The sequence below is a fragment of the Drosophila arizonae genome, chromosome 4 (genome assembly GCF_054131065.1).
Source record: "Drosophila arizonae isolate 15081-1271.41 chromosome 4, UAZ_ARI_1.0, whole genome shotgun sequence".
Taxonomy (NCBI): Eukaryota; Metazoa; Arthropoda; class Insecta; order Diptera; family Drosophilidae; genus Drosophila; species Drosophila arizonae.
Genome location: NC_142924.1, coordinates 4157728 through 4179229, shown reverse-complemented (window position 1 = coordinate 4179229; position 21502 = coordinate 4157728). Strand labels below are relative to the sequence as shown.

Here is a 21502-nt window from a genome sequence, read left to right as displayed (position 1 = left end):
CTTTTCCACCTACATGCTGGGACCCCAGCCTCAATTACAATGCCTTTTGTTTTATACAGACACACATACATATATAAATATATATATATATTTATATGTATGTGTGTGTGTGTGGCTAGGGTAAACGCTCCACTTTCTCTCTCATTTCGTTGGCCATTTTGTGCTTTGCTACGTTTGCTTGGATTAAATGTATGGCCGAGTAGCAGTTCAAAACCATGATTACACTTCAATCTATTTTCCTGCCAGTGTCTCTTTTAGCTTGGCCATTTTGTTTTATGTCTTTTGTGTGTGTGGGGGTAAAATAAGCAGCAGCAAAAAAAAAAAAAAAAAAAAAAAAAATGGCATTGTGTTAAGAAAAATGCGTTTCAAAGAGATATAAAATGTTAACATGACCAAAAGACTATAGTCACAGCCCAGGCAACCCGCCCAACGTATTGGATATAAAACATTGAATTTAATCAAAAAGGATTTAGTTGTAGCTGCCTCCGAGAGGGTGGGCGTGTGTGTGGTCGGTTTTGTGCATGTGTATGCGTGTGTGTGTGTGTCTGTGTATCTGAGCAATGGGTTACAATGGCCCGCCTTGACCTTGCGCCTGAAAAGCAAGAAATTCCGCGTTGCCACGTGCCCAGAACATCGTCTCTCGAATGCTATAAAAATAAAAAAAATACATACTCCATCCACAGTACAACTAGTAATATGTGGTAGTAAAGGATGTTCATGTCCTAGCATTATTTTTGGCCATAAAAAGAGTGTGTGAGGCGCATTCAATTAAATCATTTGGCATCAAATGGGTTAATAACAAATGCAAAAGTGATGAGTTGGGCTTTATGTGGATTGGTGAATTGGCTACAGCTGGGAGTTTTATTGATGGTAGTTGAGAGAGATTAATCGTATTACGGCGTAACTCAAGTGTAAGTTGTCAGGCTGGAAATTTCCTAATTGAAGTTAACTGTTAGAGCAACTTTTCTGAGAGAGCTATGGAAGTGAAGCAGATGTTACTATCACAGATAAAGTTAAAGAAGATATTTTATAAATTAATTTAAGGCAGGTTTCGGGTAGTATCTAATATATGAAAATGTTTTTGGCTACTTGCTGTTTATTTAAGTGCGTGTTCACCGGAAGTTCATAAGTCTAATTGGTAAAGCAGAAGTTAGAAACTAACAATGTAAATTGCTCAATCAAGTATGACCTTAATTGACAACAATTTAGGCACGCTACAATCTATTCGTGCTTACCTTAAGTAAGCCCCGGTGATCTTCAAAATATGATTCACTTATCTAATCTAAACTTACTGCAAAAACAATGCACTTGAGTATATAAACTCGATGATATAAAAACTGTTGCATGCTTTTAGGCTGGCATTAAAATTCAATGGCAGCCATTTTGAAAGTGTGTAAAAGAGATTTTGCAGCAATTTGCAGCCAATTCATAATTAAGTTATTTTGAAAACAACAACAAAAAGAAAACAGAGTAAATGGTAACAGCATTAACTAAACTTCGAGCGACGGCAGGAAACGTGCATGGGCGCCCGAGCTGAGGGCGCGGCAGCAGACGGCAAAGGGCAGGCACGCAGGCAGGCAGGAGTTTAACCAACCAAGCGACAACCAACCAGTTGCCAGTAGAGCTCGACTGCTCTCATCCGTTGCAGAGCTCGTCTGGCCAACCACCACGAGACGTGGCAGTGCGTGCACCAAATTCTGACTACGCCGTTTGCCGAACACCGTACGCCGGACACCCGCTGCCGTAGTCATAGGCAGAGAGACCGTGCCGTGGAATTATATTTCCTATGGGCGGTATTTCGAGGTCCGCCTCTTGCACACACAACTGCCGGCGATTGCTCAGACGTTATAATTTGCAATCACGTTGAGTGCAGCGGCGACGACAGCAACGGCGACAGCGACGTCGACGTCTACGTCGTCAACGACGAGGACGACTCATTGCCCAAAAAAGGGGGTTGTCCGGTCATGTGCCCTGCTCCTGCTACTGTTTCCGGATCCTTACCCCTGGCTGCTGCCGCCTCGATGCTGCCTGCTGCTGTGGCAAGTGGTTGTTGACTGCCTGATGCTTAGCAAGGTCTTAGCTGTTATTATGCTCATGTGTCACTTTTGCAGTGCTGCCAGGACATATGCGTATATATATATTCTATACATACACATTTATATGTGTATATGTATGCGTGCAATGTTCATATTTTATTTAACATTTGCCTGCCCTTGTGGATTTCCTGCTCTCGCTATCTCTCTCGAACTTTTGCGGGCTGTATAGTTCTTTCTTCTTCTCAGTCACTCTCTCTCTCTCTCTTTCTCTCTCTCTTTCTCTCTCTGTCTCTTCTCTCAGCACCTCTCAGTTTTTATGGCGTCTACAGACATTTTGCCAAGTTAATCTCCGGTTTGTTTTTCTGATAATGGGTTTGTCAACGCTACTTTGTGAGGTCCTCTATTTGAATACCAGTTCATCTGTCTATCCATGCGTGTGTCTGTCTGTCTCTGTCCATCACTCCCTCTCTCTCTCTCTCCCTCTCTCTCCTGGTGTCTGTCTGTGTACGTGAGTGTGTCTATTTAAATCTGTGTTTGTCTGCATCTGACCTAGCCGCGTACGTATTTTATATTTAAATGGCAAAGCCAAAAGGCAACTAACAAATACCCTGTAAAGCAGATGTAAGCTGGGACTAGAGCATATTGTCTATAATTTTCAATATACCACAACTATAAGTGCGAGCTTAAAATCGACTAGCATATACCCTGTAAACTACTTCCATGCCATAAACGTAATATAATTAATAATGTTACATAAATAGATTTATATATTTAACTTATTCAATATAAATTTTGAGACTTCCCCTTCCCACCTGGCATCCCGTTGCTACTCGTTGATCCTCCCTTGTTGTCGTTTGCCTTTTTTGTCGTCGTCGTGTCGCAGCAGCCCAACTCGTTTTGTGGCATTCATATTAAAATGGTGTTGCTTCATTTCAGCCACGCCCACAAATTTAAGCATATACACGCCCCCAAATTAATCAAGCTGCTGTTGAAATTCTGCACTGTCATTTTTCGGGTAGCTGCTGCAGCCCTCGACTCCTGCTCGTGCCCCGTTGCCACCTGCTAGGACGCACAATTTTAGGTGGGCGTTGCTGTGCGTGACTTGAGGCAACAGTGTACAGTGGCCACTGGCACTCGCTGCTTAAACCTCTACCAAACGCTGCCAAGTGTGTATGTGTGTCTGTGTCTTATGTCGAGCTGGCAGCCAAGCCCAACTGCAGCTGATTTTGACAAGCTCAATTAGAGGCGAGCGCTTAAATGCATTCAGATTTTGGGGCTGAGATTGGATTTGGGGCTTGGCTTCTTGGGGACTTGGTAGTTTTTGCAGCGCATTCAACGATATTAAATTAATTGCACTTTTAAGCAGATTGCAGCGCCGTTAAACAGTTCAGCCAGAGGAGCAAAAGCTGTTGAGCAAAAACAGCAAATGCACTTGAAGAAATTAACTGGGTGATTGATATGATTAAGATATATTCATCTTAGATTTTGGAATCAATTTTAGGTAAGCTTGTATTATTATAATAAAGGTTTATATAGACTTTATTTTTAAATAAAAAATTACTTGCATATTTTCTTCAAGCTAATCATTTCAAAGCAAAGATAAAGTAAATTTATATCAACTTAAATCAGATCAGACGCAAGTCAGATAATAATTTACAATATATAAAGGGTATACAAAAATGTTCAATGTTTCCTGCTAAATCTAATTATCTCTACTCTCCTTTCCCACCAATCGGTCTCTCTCATTTTTGGAGTAATATTAAGAATCCTTTAACTTGCCTCAAGTGCGACTCACTGATCATTTTCGTCGAGTGTGCAGTGCAGCGAGCAACAAAGCGAGCATTAATAGCTTCAGCTTATGCAGTTGCCAGCAGCAAACCCAAGCGCAAGCCCAATCCCAATGCCAATCCCAATCCCGATCCCAATCCTTGGCCCACATTGACTTCAATTGCACGCACAGGTGGATAGAGGCAGTATAAAGGTGGCATAGAGAAGGAAATGGGTTGTTTCCAGGATCCACACGTTGCACTCAAGATGATAATCATGTTTACGTGGCGCAAGTTAAATTGCTAGCGTAATGGACTAACAGCAGGTGAGAGCAAGTGGAGATGCAGTAGTTGCTGCTGCTGCCGCTGTAGCTGTAGCTGTACTTGTTGTTGCTCTTGGATCTCAGCTCATGCGTGCCTTCAGCTGTCAGCAACACATTTGGAGTTGCTGCTGCTGCTACTTGCAAGTGGCCAACGAGGCTGGCAAAAAACGCATTTGTTTGGCAGAAACGGATCGCAGATCCCACGTCCTGCTGCTCCTGTTGTTGCTGTGCGCTTCATTGGACAACTGAATATGCAAATTGAATTGAGCGTATTATCGACGAAGGCAGCGACGCTGCCATCTGCGGGTAAGCTGCCGCCCAACAGCCACCTGCCACCTGCCTCCTGCCTCCTGCCACCCCAGCCAGTCATCAACATCAACATAATCGCTCAAGCCAAGGGATTTGCATGCCATTGTGTAGGTGTGTGCGAGTGTGTGTGTGCGAGCGGGGGCCAGTTAAGATGGCAAATGGTGCACAAAATTAAAATTTTAATGGACAGCAGCTGACGCTTGTTTTGGCTCTACCTCTAGCTCTGGCTTTGGCTTTGGCTTTGGCTTCGGCTCTCACTCTGGCTCTGGCTTTTGGCCCAAACAATGGCTAAGCAACCGCGCTGTGCGCTTCGGCTCGCAAGGTGCATGCACAGAGCTGATCAAAAATCATTGCATACACTCAGGCGGCACATGAATACGGATGAATACGAAAGTTTGCATACTTTTAGCTGCACGTGAATACGACAGATTTTACCTAAGTTCAATATAACAAAACAAGTCTTTGAGTAGTTTTATGAACATTTGACTCATAGTTTTTGCAATATATCTTTAATTCTAATCAAAGTTAACTTTTACTCATTCATCATGAACTACATAAAGCTAAATCTGATAGAATACATATTTTCCTGTTCTGATTTAATTCGATTTCTGCTTTAAGCAATTGAGCTTAAGTGCAATTTACACATACATACATACTTTGAGGCGGCGGCTAAATGAAAATAAAGTTATTTAGCTAATTATATTACGCACGCCCTAGCTCTCACTACTGCTCACTTACTCTCTCTCTCTCTCTCTCTTTCCCACACTCTCTTTCTTTGGCTTTTGCTGTCTCTCTGCTCAATTCTCTTGCTGATTGACGCACGTAAACAATAAGTGCGACAAGTGCCTACGGCGGGGCAGCTGGAAACCTACAAATATATATATTTCCATATATATACCTATACATATATCTGTATCTGTAGCGTCGCATTGCCGCTAAGCAATCCGCTGGCCAGTCAACGCCGAGCGCTGAGCCCGAGCGGCCGCGAGTTTCATTCAACAATAAAAGCAAAAACACATTTTACAAAAATGTTTAAAATTAGCGCTATGTAAAAACGGAAAGCAAAATCAACTTGGAGAACTGCGCCGGCACAGTGGCTGCCGTTAGTCAAGGAATACACACACACAGCACTGCTGACCATGCCCACAACGTCGCCGCCGCCCAATCGACGGCAGCTGCTGCGCAGCGTTGAGAGCTTACGCGGACGCGTTTGTCAAATATTAAATTGTGTTATTAATTTGCACATTGAATTTTTGGTAATTGAAGAGAGCAAAAAACAAAAAAAAACAAAAAACAAAAAAAAAATGCTTGAAAAAGCGCATAAAGTGTAATTCGTGTCACATGTCGAGTGCATAAGTCATGCGAAAGAGACAACGCGCGAGGGCGGGTGAGAGAGAGAGAGAGAGAGAGAGAGAGTGTGTGTGTGAGTTTATGTCAAATAACATTTGTTGTTGAAAGCTCTCGACAATTGATATGACACAAACCGGCAGACATGTCAACTATTTATTTATTAATATACCCTACCAAGAGGTATTCCGAATTTGAATTCCATTTCGTAACACATTGAAGTGCATAGATACTATTGTAAGGAAAAACTCTAGTCAGGAGCGTTATATAAAAACATATGTTAATAATTTCCTTCGTAATTAGTTTGATTGAATTGCGTAGATTATATACTTATATTACTTGTTGATAGAAATGATTAATTTGATAATGCATTGAATACTTTAGATGATATCATACTGCATTTCAATATAGGTTACATGAAACCTGATCATAATATACAACCTTTTTTGTAATTAAGGTCAATTGAATTCAATTAAAAGACAAATACAAGAGGACAGCTGAAATCGCTTGACCTTTCATCCATGCGCACAACTTAACATAGGGTATTTGCTGGTCGTTTACTCTTAATAGAAAACACTAACTTGTTTTAATTCACATGTGGCATGCCGTTATCGTAACTCGGCTTTCACTTCAGCTTCCAGTTATCAGTTATTAAATGTTATCAGCAGCTGTAAAGTGTCATAAACGCAAACACCACTAACTCAACACCTTTTACTCCCCTTCCCTCCCCCCTCTCTCTCTCTCTCTCTCTCTCTGTCTGTCTGTCCCTCTGGTAATACAGTTCCCCTCGTTGCAGCTGCATTCGAATTCAGTTCAATTGTTAACAGTTGCGACACAGATTTCGTACAAGTTAATGCAATTATAGCTGGCCACTGGGTGCAACTAAACACAATATGGAACACACTCTGAGACTCGGTTCGGCTGCTTGTCTAGACAATGGGCAATTATCAAGATGATTCGCATAAATTTTGCAACGACGACAAGATCTTGAAATGTCTTTTGGGTCATCAAAACTATGAGAAAGAGATTTCATAATGTTAATAATAATGAAATATATTTAGCATATATCTCATTTGCCTAGCAATCGTCATTATCTGACCCATTGTAAGTGGGCGTGATAGGGGGCGTGGCCGTTGGCTGACATGCTTTTTGACATGGAGCTTAGTTTGCGTGGTTCAGAGCATTTGCTAATTGGCAGCTAATAGTTGAAAGGCGAATAGTAGCAGGTGGCAAATGCATAGATTTTAGCTAACGGAAACCCGAGCTGTCAACGATGAATGCATATGCCAGAGTCATACCGTGTAATTAATTTATATGGGTTAGTGTGTTAGTATGATGAGGGATGTTGGGGTAGAATAAAGCCAAGTAGATGTAGCTTAAAATAATCAGAGATTATTAATACTGCAATTGCTGTTGTCAATATTATCAGTCAATATTTTCGTTATATTCAATATTATTTTTATTTTAATCATCCTTATCATTAGTAGGAATTCTTATATAATGCTACAATACTGATTATGAGCATTACTATAATTATTACTATTATTATCATCATTATTATTATTATCATTGAAAGCGTTTCAATATGAATATACTCGAATCGCAGTCTTAAAGGCCTTAAAAACCAATTCGAAAAGTAAACACAGAATTGAAGGACAGCCCCATTTAGAGGCCATCTACTCGTCGATCATTCTTATCTATCTGGCTCTTACCTATTTAAGGCCTCCAGCGCGGGGCTATCAAAGAGCGTAACGGTGTTATTTGATACCGTGCCAGGCGTCGCGCTTCTCGCGTCTCGCACCTTGTCGCAAATCGAGCAAACTAAGCGATTTAAGTTTTAATCTAATTTTCAATCGCACCTCTTGCGGGTGTTATTGCAGGTGCTCGAATCGAATGTGGCCGCATTGCTGGATGAGGTGAGATGCCTGAACGACGACTACGCCGAGGTGCAGCGCTTGGATCAGCTGATCGAGGCGCTGCGGGACTACGGTGGACCCACCATATGCCATGAGTGGCCATATCCTTTGATTTTTAAGGGCACAATCGACGAGGCACACGTCGCACAAATACTCAACACAACGGAACTAGTTCCGGAGCCATCGCCAACAACAGTCAGTGCCAAGAATGAGCTGTTGAAGCAGACTGAAGGGAGCGAACTGGCTGGCCTAAGCAGACGTTCAAAACTTTGGCGGTTCACGCGAACTAGATCAGCGGCGCGAAAAACAGAAGAAGCTAGTGCAAGCTGATGAACATTTGAGAGCTACTAATGCAGTTGGAGGTCGAAACAATAATCGAAATCATGACAGTCGACTATAACTAGATCAGCTCCTAGAATAGAATTATTAACTAGTCTTAGCTGATTGAGATGTTTGCTTCTCGTATTTACATAAGTCTGTTTAGTTTACTCTTCCTATAGTCTATGTGAAGGAATACCAAAAAATATATGTTTATGCTTAAGCGATAAATGTCAAGCTAATGTGTTGGCGGTTTTTGCTGCTGTTCCTCTAATTGACTGCGGTCAATCGAGGCATCGACCAGGGCGGCTCTTTCCCTACCCATCTACCCACGTGGTGCATAACCGCAGGCGTCGCATTCAAGATTTTTGCGGCGCCGACAGAAGCAGGCATTGCTTTTGACATGAGACTGTGGCTTCAATTGAGACACAGCCTGTTTACACAAAGAAATCATAGCCGCAATCTCCACACCTCCTCATTGAAGCAAGGAACCGCAACAGGTTGCCGCATCTAATTAAAATGACCTCCTTTGTTAAAGGAGTTGTATCTGCGAATGCGAATGCGAAAGTTACCTCCAAAGGCAACCACACCTGTAATACCCTAGCAAAGAGTATACTCATATCAGTGTAAAGCATATGTTCTAAATTGATTACACCCTTCTATAAATTTATCGTATCAACAGGCCATAGGCATATCTACGATATCTTAATTCTCTTAATTGCATACAGAGTATTATGTTTCTGTATGTTAACTTAATCAAACCACATATTGACAGGTTTTACTATACCTTATTATAACGGGCTTACAAATCCATATTTATTTTCTCTAAAATATTAAATTACTACTATGGTAACCGATCTATTAATATATAGAATTTGGTATAATTTCTTTTGAACATCAATATTTACAGTCAAATACGGAAATTGCTCAGCGATCAGTCAATTATGATATATAATCCCATTACAGTTATTTGATTATACAAAAGAAATTTATTTTATTTACTTATTGCTAAACGATAAGTTCTATGGAGTAGTTCAGCTGCTTATAAGTCGTTGATTACATTCGAGTGAAGAACTAAATTCTGGAATCCTGCACAGATGAACCAGTAGTTCACGACCTCAGAAATAAAAACGATTAACTTAGACCTTTTCAAATTTCCCCAAATGTGTACATATATCCATATTTATATACAGGAATATGCTAGTCATAGGGTATTCCATGGCTGTTCATTATTTTCCATTTATTAAATTTGTTATTGTTTTTGGTCTGGTTCCTTTTGTAGTCGCATTATTAATTATACATAAGCCCAGAGAGAAGTAAAACAATAATAAAGCGCGTCTACATAGTTGTGTATGTGTATGTGTATGTGTGTGTGTGCGTGTGTAAATGCTTTTGTTTGCTGTAAATTATTCATAACGGTATTATCAGCTTTTCTGCGCGCTGCCTGGTTGATTAAATTGCTCGGCCAGCGCTGAGGGCCAAGGAAGAACAGCGAAAAGCTAATGATGCCACACAAACACAGATGTGTGTGTATGTGTGTATAAATAGCACACACCACATAGTAGTCCCTCGCTCGCTCCCTCCCTATCTATCTCTGTTTACCACGCAATTTTTCTGCACAATTTATCAACTCTTTTCTACTATGCGATTGTGTCTCTGTGTGTGTGTGTGTGTGTGTGTGTGTGTGTGTGTGTGTGTTGTGTCTGTGTGTGAGCTTGGTCAGGGACAATTGCAGTAGCGCGCCATAATTATTTAAAAAAAAAAAAAGAAAGAAAAAGCAACAGAAACAAAAACAACAATAACAGCAGCAACAATTGAGATAATGAGCGCGTGCAGAGTAAAGCAAAAAGCGAAAGTGAAAATATCGCCAAGGTTGACAGACGAGTGCAGGAGGGGGGGAGTTGTGCGCGCACGGGGTCAAAGGTTGAAGCCGCGCTGCAGTCTTTATCTGTGGCGCAGGGCAGCAACGAGACAACAATTTAACCAAGCTTTTGAAACATGCAAAAGTCTGAAAAATTAATGGCCCAAAAGGATGTCAACAACAGGAGCTTCGGTTAACCCCGTGGCGGGCGGCAGGGGCGGCGTAGGTCCAAAGGACGTGGCCTATCAATGACAATGGCATTAAATAAACCAACGGCGCAATGCAATGGCCAACAATTTGCAAAAGTTTATGCAACTTTTGCAACTTTAAACTTGAAAATAAAAATTGTTGCGCAACACTTGAGCAATGCGGCAGAAAAGAAAACTCAAAGTGCAACTGGTGGTAAGTGCCACAAGGAAGAGCAAGCGGAAGGAGAAAGCAAGCAAATTTTACAAACTTGGAATTAGCTGAAAATGAACTGACTTTTGTGTGTGGCTATTGTTGGAACTAGTTCATATATTGGACTCGGAGAAGAAGGCTTTTAGATTCCTGATCACTATGAACCTCTTTCTTTGTCTCTCTCGGTTTCTCTCTCTCTCCTTCTATCACTCTACCCTTTTCCCTCTCTCTCTCTCTCTCTCTACCAATATCACTCTCTAATTCTCCATCATTCTCGCTCTCTTTATTCTCTATCTCTCCCTTTAAGTAATTCATTTTTTTTCTCTCTTTGTCATGATCTTTCCTTGTTTCTCTTTCGATATCCATATCCCCCTTCTATCTCATTCTGTCTCTTTCTTTGCGAGGCTCTTCTTCCACAAAAAGCGCATGCAATTCCTTTTACAACGCTGCCCATTGTTCCGCTTACTCAATTACCGTTATATCATTAAGAAATCCTTGTACTTGCTTTGCACTTGTTGCTGTCCTCGTCTAGTTCATTGAACGCAGGCAACAATAACAATTATCGTGATGGGCCTTAAACTTGGCTAACTGCCTGTTTGGCTCATCCGCTGCCCACGCTCCCACTCCCCCCCTCCCACTCCCGCTCGCACACCCACACAATCACACACGCGCTCACCCACACTTTCACACACTCGCCTAGCTGCCTTGGTTGCCAATCAACAGCCGAGTTATTGAACCCTTTGGAGCAACTGCAATTAACAGCCCAGACATTGAGGCAGCTCCTGTTGCTGTTTTTCGACTAGCTGCGCTTCAGCTAGTTGAAGGAAAACATTTTCGCCAACGCACGCACATTCCAGTCAAGTCTTTTTTTTTTTCTTTTTTGCTTTATGTCCTTTTTTTATGACAACAATCAAACTCGAATTGCTGCTGTGTCTTCGATTTCGCAATGTTCACCCCGCCTCCCTCTCGCACGCATTTCTTTACTAGCACAGCTTAACGGGCCTGTCCATGCGGCTGCTCTCTTCTTATGTGTCGACTTGCCTGCGCTGTGGTGCGTGCTAATTGTTGAGTGCCTCCAACTTGACGAATGCATATGCGACTGTCTCTGTCTCACTCTGGCATGTGCGCTGCGTTTGTCATTTAGCTATTGCATATGCAAGAGGCAGGCGAAAAAGGGCAAAGAAAAAGAATGGCAGCAGCAGCAGCGGCAACGGCAGCAGCAGCAGCCAGTGCTGCCAGACAGGCAAACTGGCACGTGAATCCATTATGCTGGCAGCCAATTATGTGCGTGTCTTTCCACTCAAAGCTCTTTCGCAATCAGTGTTGCTGACATAGCCTATTTCAGGCTAGATTTAGCCTTGAGAGAACTATAGAACAGAAGAAACTCCTGTCTCTCCAGTCTTTCTGCCAAACGAAGAAGACCTACACACGATCATTTACGTTGTCTATATGTATGCAGCTGTACTCATTCGGTGTTTAGGTAAACCGAAGCTAGAATGAGAGAGTGTTCCCATTCGTCACTTAATGATCGACTGCAACGACCTCTACCTGGCGTCGGGCTCTACAATTGCCCTATATAAAGGGCAGCAGCTGAAGCACTTCTTCAGTCTCTCAGGCCTGTTGGGGGTCAGTCGTGCAAAGCAGTAAAGTGAAGTGAAGTGTGTGTTGATATTCAATGATCGCTCAGCTCAGCAGTAAAGACTTTGAGGAAATACTTGGAGCAAATAATTAGAGGAAATACATAGATGAAATATTTGGAGGAAATATTTTGAGGAAATATTTAGAGCAAATATTTAGAGGAAATACTTGGAAAAAATACCTAGAAAAGATACTCAGAGAAAATACTTAACGGAAACACTTAAGGGACATAATTAGAGAGAATACTTGAAGAAAATACTTAAAGGTGAACTTTAGAGAAAATTCTAGCCTATATGTTACTTGTGTCTTTTAAAAATGAACCCATAAATCTTGGCCTGTTTTAGCCAACTTTTAACCAGAATCCAACTTATTTCTTAACTCAACAGCTGCCAACACTGTTCGCAGTGGGTTGTCGCTGGGTGTTGCCACACGCAATTCTAACTGTTTTCATCAGCAACAGTCATATTAATAACAACAACAACAGCATAGAGCATACCAGCTACAGCGAAAGCCTGCAAATATGATTTTAATGCAAACGACTTTGGCTTTTCATGCACGGCCAAGGTGAACGCTGAGCGCGCTTGGTTAAAGTTAATGGCAAAGTTAATAAAACTACTTAAAGTCGAAATAATTTTTTAATGGCTGTTACGATTGAAAATATGCACATGACAGAAAAATTTAATTTGATTTAACATAATTTACTTTAATGCAGATTTTGGGGTCTAACATGTAGAGTAGATGTATATATATATGTTTGATGTATTACCTTGAACAGTATCCAAAGATAAATCGATTTTGTAATATTATATATGCCTATAGACTGAAAAAGTGCAGTTCTATATGATGCGAATAGTTAGTTAATTTTAGTCAATTATGAACTAGGATGAGTTTGATAACTAAAGCTTTATGTAAATACTATAAAAGGCAGTTCCATTCTAAGAAAGTAGCTTGATGAATATCTTAGTTAATTAATTTAATTTACATCTTTATTATCATATCTCAACATATCTTCGCATACCCGCGTTCTCTAAATATCGATAGACCTCATAGAACCTGTTGTAGCGCCCAATGAAAATGCAAGCAGCTGAAGGTAATGTTTTGGTATGTTTAGAAGCCAGAAGTAAAAGCGGATGTCAGTTGAACCTAATATACGAATGACTGTCTCTCTGGCCGTTTGTCGCTTTGACTGCCGCCCTAAAAGCGCTTTAAATAAACAAACTAATAGCGAAAATCACGAAGCAATAGGCATGGTAATAGCTTAGCGGTAGAGTAAGAGCGAGCGAGAGAGCGCGGCATAGAGGGAAAGAGACAGAGAGCGACCGAGCGACCTGTCTGCTACTGTCTTCTGCAGGTCTATGGCAACCGGGGCCAACAATTTGCTACATGTGTGTGTGTATAACCCGAATAAACAAACTAATAAAACATGCCCATGCCCTTTGGTAGACCAAAGCCAAAAACAAAAAGAAAAATGAAGCAAAATATAAATAAAAAATAGCTCAAAGACTGAAGCAGCGAGGAGCTCTGCACAGGAGCAGCAGCAACAGCAGCAACAGCAACTGCAGCAGCAGCAACAGCAAAAGCAAATCGAATTCTAATTGAAAACAAAATTCCATAGAGAGAGAGCATTAAAATAAAATATAAAATTGGATAAAACGAAACGAACGAAAACGAAAAACACTTTCAGTTGGGTAAGCTCGACATCGAATTCGTGTGCCCAATCGACTGCAAGGATTTGCTCTGGCAGGATAAGTAGACGACGATTATGCAACGCAGCTGGCTGCTTTGTTAAGAGCTGGAAATCCTAATCATGTCCCTGCCTGTTGACGAATCGCTTGTGAACGAACAGCGATTATGAAACACAAACGTGGAAGTCAAGGCGCAGAGCAGCAGGACGACAGGCGCAGCTGGTCCTGGAGCTGGAGCTGGAGTTGGAGCGGGAGCAGGTGCTGGAGCAGCTGGAGCAGCTGCAGCGGCTACAATTGCCAGGCGACGCACATTGATGTCAATGGCAAAATGTCACGGTAGATCCATGCTAATCGATGAGCCAATTGAGTCACAGCAGCAGCAACAACTACAGCAACAGCAACTGCAACAGCAACAGCAACAACAACAACAACAACAACAAGTGCAACAAAACTATTTACCTCAAACATCTTTGCTGAAAATCGAACCGTTCGTTCCTAGCTTCAATCAACGTCTGCGCCGGCGCCCCATCGGTCGCTCCCACAGCACCCTAACCCACAATGCCATACAGAAGCGTGCGGCAGCTGCTACCACCACCCAACCGCCCACAGAGCTGCTGGTGGGTCACGGCCAATCGCAGCAGCAGCTGAAGCGCAGCTATGCCGCAGCTGCACAGCTGCGCAGCCAGCAGCGGCTGCAGCGCGGCACCGTCACGCGTCAACGATCCAAGTCCACCTCCTCGTCGGCTGCCTCCAACAGCTGTCGCCCGGCAACGACGGCAGCCACGGCCCCGGCTGTTGGTGCCGTGGTCAGTGCTGGCACGCCCCACACTCTGGTGGGCAGCACGGGTGGCACACTGGTGAGTGGTGCGATTGTCACCCCACAGCCGAACGGCATCTGTCGCATCCAGCGGCTGGCCAAGGAGCGCGAAGAGCTGCCCGATCGCATCAATTACGATCGCCGGGGTCTAACTGCCATACCCATATTCGAGAACGAGCCCAATCTGCGGCTTCTCTCGCTGCAGCACAATCTGATCAACACTTTCCACATACCCAAGGAGCTGCCAGTGGTGCCTGCGCAGCAGCAGCAGCCAACGCCACGGGAGAACCAGCCAAGTAATCAGAGTAAGTGCAGAGCTCTAGGTAATTGATTCCTCCTCCTAAAACTGCTTCACTTTAGCCACAAACAACAAGGCTGGAGCGGAGCAGCGCGTCGGTCGGCGAGGACATCCGGGCGGACCTGGTGGACCCGCACATTCGCGTCTCACACGAGCCTTGAGCACTGTCAGCAACACCCAGAATGCCTCACGTCTGTCGCCCAAGTCTGGCAGCCCGTGCTCCGGCAGTCCGCTAACGGCCCAGGCGTTGGCCATCAATGGACCGCATCGCGCCAAGCTGGCCAAGCGTGGCTTCAACTATGGCCAGGCGCAGTTGACGCCGCCGCCAGCGCTGCGGCTGCGACACGGCCTGGAGAAGTCGAAGAGCTTCGTGTCGAACAGCCTGCAGGCCATGAAGCATCAGCATCAGTTGATGCAGCGACGCCAGCTGCTGAAGGCGCAAGCACTGCTGGCGGGCAGCCAACAGCTGCAGAGCTGCGAGGAGAGCAGCAGCGCCTTGAACAGCAGCACGCTCTCGCTCATTGGCGGCGAGGAGGAGGAGCCCGTGAGCATCGCCTCCAGCTCGCAGCTCGAGCTGAGCATTAAGAACAAGCAGTTGAGTCTGAGTGCCAGCTATGGCATCATCTTCCATCAGCTGGTCTTCCTCGATCTCTACGATAATCAGATCGAACGCATCGCCAATCTGGATGGGCTGCCTGTGCTCTCGGTGCTGTTGCTTGGCAAGAATCGCATCACGGATATCGGTGGCCTGGCCTCGCTGAAGGCGACGCTGCGCGTCCTAGATCTGCACGGCAATAAGCTAACCACCCTGGGCAGCAGAATCAACTGCCTCCATCTGCTGAAGTCCCTCAATCTGGCTGGCAATCAAATCAGGCAAATCAATCAGCAGGATTTCCAGGGTCTGCGCAGCCTGCGCGAGTTGAACTTGAAGCGGAACAAGCTGCGGCGCATCAATGGCTTTCAGCACTTGGTGGCGCTGGAGCGGCTCTGGCTGTGCCACAACGAGCTGCACAAGGTGGACGACATGGCGAGCATTGCGCGTGCCGCTCGCCTCTTGGAGGTGACCATCGAAAATAATCCTGTGTCGCTGGCCGGTGATTGTGTTTCCTTCCTGGTCTCGCATTTGCCTTTGCTGCAGTCGCTCAGCCAGATGCCCATCACGGAGCAAGTGCGTCGCTCGGCGCTCGCTTGGCGGCAGCACAAGGAGCAGGCCCAGGCGACGCATGGCAGCTCCGATGCCTATCACAGCAGTCGCCGGGAGGAGGTCATCTCGAATGCGCGCACCAATTGGGAGCTGTTGAGGTCGCAGCAAACGCTGGGCCGGCCCAAGGGCAAGCTGACCAGCGAGCTGGCCAAGATCAATGAATCGAATGAGGCAGCTGTGTCTGAGGAGCCGGAGCCGGAACCGGAAGCGGAGCAGTCCCAGGTGCAGCCTCGCGATGAGCTGGCCGAGCTGCAGGCGCTGTTCAAGCTGCCACTTATAGCGGCTCAAAAGCCCAAGCTGGAAGAGGAGGATGCCTCCTCGGAGGCCTCTAGTCTGGGACCCAATGTGGACTCCTCTTCGAGCTGTTACAGCTCGGACAACGAGGATCCCAGCAGGCAGCAGAAATCGGCCATCGATGAAAACTCCAATAAGCTGCTCAGTCCAACAACTGCTGCTCCTTCCACGCCTCAGCGAGGGCCTGGGACACCTTCACCGCCAGTTGATGGCGAGCGTCGTGCCTCGCCCACGCCTCCCTCTGTAATACTGACGCCACATGCCTCCAGCACATCTGTCAGCGTTGCCACGCCCCCGCCCCCGTCCACACAGACGCCAACGCCTCCGCCCTCAACAGCAACATTGCCGCTGCCCGCCTCCTCCGCCTCCAGCTCAGCCGCCACTCAACCGGGCAGCAGCAAACAACGTCTGCGCCAGACGCCCATCTCGCAGCAGCAGCTGGGCCTACAATTGAATCGAGGTGCCAATCCCAGCAGCTGCAGGCGTTACATGACTGGCAGCTTGGTGCGCGCGCAGACCATCAGCAGCAGCAGCGCCAGCAACAGCAGCAGCTCCAACAGCGCAGGACGAGCGAAGCAGAGCAACAACAGCTCGAATCAGACGGGCAGCAGTGTTGTCTCGCTGCCACAGAGCAAGGCGGGCACTGCAGCTCCGACTGCAGCAGCCACGCCCACGGCCACGAGCACGCCCACACCGAACACTGCCATAACGGTATCGAAGCCCAGCGCCGCGGAGCGGGAGCGAGAGCAAGGCGGCGACTACCTCATCGAGATCTGTGGCCGATATCTGAATATCTACGGCCAGGGAGCGCTGCGGTTCATCGACAAGCAGTGGAATCCCTCAAAGGCGAACGATGTGCACACGCTCAACTTTAGCTACATCAACTTCAATAGCATTGTCTGCATGCTGGGCAGGATTAAGATACGTTTCCCGCATGCCGAACATTTCGTTTTCAGGGAGACGAATATCAGTTCGCTCGGTCAGTTGAATGCGCTGGCCGAGCTACAAGGATTGACCTCGCTGGTCATCGATGTGGAGGGGAATATCATAACGAGCAAGCCAGCCTGGAGAGCTTATGCCATCTATAGACTCTCTCACTGGGGCCTGAAGCAGCTCAATGGCCAGGAGGTCACTGAGGCGGAGACAGAAGCGGCGAATGCCATGTATGCAGGCCTGTCCAATTTGGTGCTGTGGTCCATGCCCGAGGGCATGTTGCAGCCGCTCCTGGCCCGCCTGCGTCTCGACGAGAGCTGCACGGCCAGCAAGCTGTCGCCCAAGGAGTGGCTGCAGCGCCCGGAAAACAAATCTCTACGCCTTGTCGTCGGCAAGGAGGCTCTACAATGGAAGAAGACAACTGCCACGACGACGACGACCTCGGGTGGTGATGGTGGTATGATTGCCATGGCACCTAGTGCCAGAGATCGAGGCAGACAGCACTTTGCGCTACTCCTGGAGAACACCTGCAACGCCGTCGAGAAGCTACACAAGCTGGAGACGCTCTGGCCCAGCATGTTGTTGGATATAGTGCGGAACACGCTGCTCGACTACTCACAACTGGATGTCTATGTACGGAATCTGATGGCTGAGCTGATGAAGTGAGCTCTAGATCAATATAAATGCCTGTGTTGGTTCCTTAGAGAACAGGGTAAAAGTGGAAAAGCAGCAATCCTCACTAGAAAATCGCCCTTTGTAGACTTACAACGCTTCTTTAGTGGAGAATCAGTAAACGTAATTCCCATGATCCTAGGCATTTATCCAACTCGTGACAGGCAACAAGCCTGCATATAGTCCAATTTTTATATATATTTAACATTAAACTTAAACAATAATAATAATAAAATACAAAAATTAAACAGAATTTGACTCTGATGGACCAAAGATCGAGAGCGAACTGAAATCTATCAAATTTTGATAGAACAATGTTGTCAATTAAAAGCTACAAGTATTCCGATACATATAAATTCTACGTAAAGGTTTAGGAAATAACGAACAAGTATTCCATGACGGCACTAGGATTCCATGATTGATTCAGTTTATAAATTTAAGTATTCAAGTTCTTTCTCCTTCTATTAAGTACATCCTTAGATAATATACGATACCCTCTGCTAGAGTAGAAATTGGCTTGCCTCTAGCTCCCTCACGTTAAAGCTTTTTCCATGAGCTAAGACACAACTCCCATCCATGCAAATGCCATGCCATATATACATAAATCGCAACCCTATTTTAACCCCTGCTAAACAACTAATTAACCTAACCAATATCGCTGACTACTTGGCCTCCGCTTTGCCCTCATCGTTGCTGCTCTTCGCCGACTTCTGCGCCTTTGGCAGTCTTTCTACATAAATGTTGAGGATGGCCTCGATGCCCGGATAGAGAACAAAGTTTGTGGTGCGTATTTTCTTGTCAATCAGATAGGATGTCACCGAGTCCGTATTGAAGGCAATGTCCATGGCATCGCTGTGATTAATCTTGTCCAGCTGATTGCGGGCAACCTTAATCACACAATTCTCAAATGCGTTGATTTTGATGCTGAGATCGAGTTGGTAGGCGGCATCCACGTCGGGCCAGCGTTGTGCCAGCACATCCTCTGTCCACTGCAGCTCCTCGCACTCCGCGTTCAGGCGACCCGGTACGGAGACAAACTTCGACCACAGCTCGGAGGCAAAGTGAGGCGCCATAGGAGCCAGCATGATGATCTGTGCAGCCAATGCGCGCTCAAACTGCTTGCCCAGGCGTTGGATGTGCTTGGGTGTGCGCTGAAGAAGCAGAGAAGTAACTGGTTAGTTAAGTTTAGAGAGAGCAATTCAACCTACTCTTAAGGAATTCGTTAATCCCTGCATTTTGGATATGGCCACGCTCAGCTGGTGCGCGTGGCGATAGTTGAAGGTGGCGCCTTTCACATAGAAATTGCGGGCATCGAAGAGCTTCGCATCCTCGGCCAGAAATGCTTCGCTGGCTGTGTCCACTTGCTCATCTGGCTGCTGCTCCTCGCGAGCTGCCTTGAAGTCGTCCAAGGTCAGCCACAAGCGTTTTTGCCAGTTGAGTATGCCAGGAAAAGCTGGAACAGAGTGAAATTTAGATATATTAAATGTAAATTTATAATAAAATACAACTCACTGGCGCTCGACCAATTGCGATGGGATGTGGGAGCCACGTCTGCAAGAATAATCAGCCTGGCTGTATCCGTGCCGTATTCATTGAAGATATCATCCGGCTCGACGCCATTCAGCTTCGACTTGGACATCTTCTCCCAGCTCATGACCACTGGCTCCTTGGTGGCCTTCAGCAGCGCTTGATTCTTTTTGGCATTCACAATCTCCACCTCCGACTCGCGTACATATCGACCGCTGCCCTTGACTCTATAGGAGCGCGACATGACCATGCCCTGGACGAGCAGGCGGGAGAAGGGCTCCGAAGTGGGTGACAGACCGCAGCTGTGCAGGAAGTGATTCATGAACCGGGCATAGTAAAGATGCAGCACAGCATGTTCTTTGCCGCCTATATACAAGTCCACAGGCATGAAATTGTTCGCCAGCTTGGCATCAAAGATCTCATTGGGGTTATGCGCATCCAGATAGCGCAGATAGTACCAAGAGCTGTCCACAAAAGTGTCCATCGTATCAGTTTCCCGCTGTGCCCCGGATTGCCCACATTTTGGACAGTCGCAGAGCAGCGACTCCTTGCCAGCATCTCGCGGAGGCAGTGAAACGGGCAACTGTTGCTCCGGCACGGGCACAGCTCCGCATTTGGCACAGTGCACAATGGGTATGGGTGTGCCCCAGTAGCGTTGCCGTGAGATGAGCCAATCCTGCAGCTTGGAGGACACGCGATAGCCACCAACATTTAGTCGACTTGCTGCCTGTAGCACCTCTTTGCGCAGCTGCTCCCAGTTGCCCGGGTTAATATGCTCCTCATCTTTGTTAGTGATGCAGAAAGCCAGGCCCAGGCTGTCCCACAGCTCACGATCCTCGGCGCGGAAGGTGGGCGCGGCTAAGTAGACATCACAATCAGCTGGGAAAGCAGCCTCATCATTGAAGACCACCGGGATCGTAGTCTCCGCAAATGGATTCTCCACGCTCAACTGTTCCGCATTGCTTAGTTTCTTTAGGTAATGCTTGTTGCGCAGCACGAGGAATGCATGTGGATCCTTGAGATGCTCCGGATTGGGCGTCCAAACGCGCAGCAGATTCGAGGCAGAAGTTGGCAGTGTAAAGGCGTAGCCATTGCACTCTCCAATCCAGTGGCGCTGCAGGTTTATAATATCTCGCCAATCGCGCAGTGTGGGATCATCGAGGCCGTCGAGCAGCTGCTTGGCGTACGCGGTTGTGCGTATGAACCACTGCTTCAGCAGTTTCTTCTCCACCTTGGCACCGGAGCGCCAAGAGCAGCCATTGGCATCCACCTGTTCATCAGCAAGAACTGTTTTGTCCACTGGATCCCAGTTGACCAGAGCCTCATTTTGATAGGCCAGCCCTCGTTTGTGCAGCATGAGAAACAAGCTCTGCGTCCACTTGTAGTACTCGGGGCTGCTGGACGACAGCTCGTGTGCCCAGTCGAAGGAGCAGCCCAGCCGTTCCAATTGTTGCTTCATTTGCGCGATATTCTTTTTGGTCCACTCAGCTGGCGCAACGCCTCGTTCATTGGCCGCATTCTCGGCGGGCAGACCAAATGAGTCCCAGCCAATGGGCTGGAATACATTCTTTCCGCACATCCGCTGAAACCGAGCAACTGCATCGCTGATTGTATAAACGCGCACGTGCCCCATGTGCAAGTTGCCCGAGGGATAGGGAAACATAGACAGCACATAGTACTTATTTTGTACATCTTTAGTATTAAAATGAATATTGTTCATATGCTTATTCCAATGCTTCTCAATGCGATGTTTCAGCTCACTTGTCAGCTCCAATTGCTAAAAGAAAAAGAACACTTTGTTTATTTGGATTAAATTACATATGTATGCCGGCATACCTCACTGCCCGTGCAGCTTTGCGTTAATAGCCGACGGCACAAGTTCAATTTAAAGCCACGTAAAATGTGGCTGTGCCGCAGAGCTTGCATTCTGTCTGTTTTAATTGATAAAGTACCACATAAACAGCAACTAGTTGTGCCGAATGTATTAAATAACAAATTGAAATGCAATGTGCAAAGTAAACAGCTGATTGACTCTACAGCGTTGCCACATCGCTGTAGGTGTGCTGCTTTATACGCGCAAATTTTGGCGGGAAGCATTATTGACTGCGTGGCAGCATCAAAAACAGGGCTGCATGCTCTACAAAGCTTTTTGCAACTGT

At 45.9% G+C, this 21502-nt stretch overlaps 3 protein-coding genes across 4 annotated transcripts; 2 read left to right on the top strand and 1 right to left on the bottom strand.

Annotated features, from left to right (window-relative positions):
* The first annotated feature begins 5372 nt into the window (after window positions 1-5372).
* On the top strand, window positions 5373-8246 carry LOC108614671 (uncharacterized). Its single transcript, XM_018008896.2, has 2 exons — window positions 5373-5690; window positions 7662-8246. Exons 1-2 carry the CDS (start codon window positions 5574-5576, stop codon window positions 8025-8027), a joined length of 483 nt encoding a protein of 160 aa, XP_017864385.1. The 5' UTR covers window positions 5373-5573; the 3' UTR covers window positions 8028-8246.
* A 139-nt stretch (window positions 8247-8385) lies between these two features.
* LOC108614771 (uncharacterized) lies at window positions 8386-21070 on the top strand. Of its 2 annotated transcripts, none has more exons than XM_018009020.2 (3): window positions 8386-11933; window positions 13265-14720; window positions 14776-21070. In XM_018009020.2, the coding sequence occupies exons 2-3, from the start codon at window positions 13913-13915 to the stop codon at window positions 17808-17810; spliced, it is 3843 nt and encodes a 1280-aa protein (XP_017864509.2). In that variant the 5' UTR covers window positions 8386-11933; window positions 13265-13912; the 3' UTR covers window positions 17811-21070. The 2 variants fall into 2 exon arrangements, with proteins under 2 accessions (XP_017864509.2, XP_089324965.1); XM_089468839.1 differs by having other exon boundaries at window positions 8386-13601; window positions 13658-14720.
* Window positions 17995-21395, bottom strand: LeuRS-m (Leucyl-tRNA synthetase, mitochondrial). The gene is made up of 4 exons (XM_018008874.2): window positions 21180-21395; window positions 19329-21120; window positions 19025-19269; window positions 17995-18967 (listed from the first exon to the last, which is right to left on the bottom strand). The coding sequence occupies exons 1-4, from the start codon at window positions 21267-21269 to the stop codon at window positions 18479-18481; spliced, it is 2616 nt and encodes an 871-aa protein (XP_017864363.1). The 5' UTR covers window positions 21270-21395; the 3' UTR covers window positions 17995-18478.
* Window positions 21396-21502: the final 107 nt, after the last annotated feature.

Coding starts and splice junctions, on each gene's coding strand:
- LOC108614671 (XM_018008896.2), top strand. CDS start 5,574: ATGCCCACAACGTCGCCGCCGCCCAATCGACGGCAGCTGCTGCGCAGC. Junction 5,691..7,661: donor ATTTGCACATTGAATTTTTG/GTAATTGAAGAG, acceptor GTGTTATTGCAG/GTGCTCGAATCGAATGTGGC.
- LOC108614771 (XM_018009020.2), top strand. CDS start 13,913: ATGTCAATGGCAAAATGTCACGGTAGATCCATGCTAATCGATGAGCCA. Junction 14,721..14,775: donor GAACCAGCCAAGTAATCAGA/GTAAGTGCAGAG, acceptor GCTTCACTTTAG/CCACAAACAACAAGGCTGGA.
- LeuRS-m (XM_018008874.2), bottom strand. CDS start 21,269: ATGCAAGCTCTGCGGCACAGCCACATTTTACGTGGCTTTAAATTGAAC. Junction 19,270..19,328: donor TCGCAATTGGTCGAGCGCCA/GTGAGTTGTATT, acceptor ACTCTGTTCCAG/CTTTTCCTGGCATACTCAAC. Junction 18,968..19,024: donor GATTAACGAATTCCTTAAGA/GTAGGTTGAATT, acceptor CTGCTTCTTCAG/CGCACACCCAAGCACATCCA.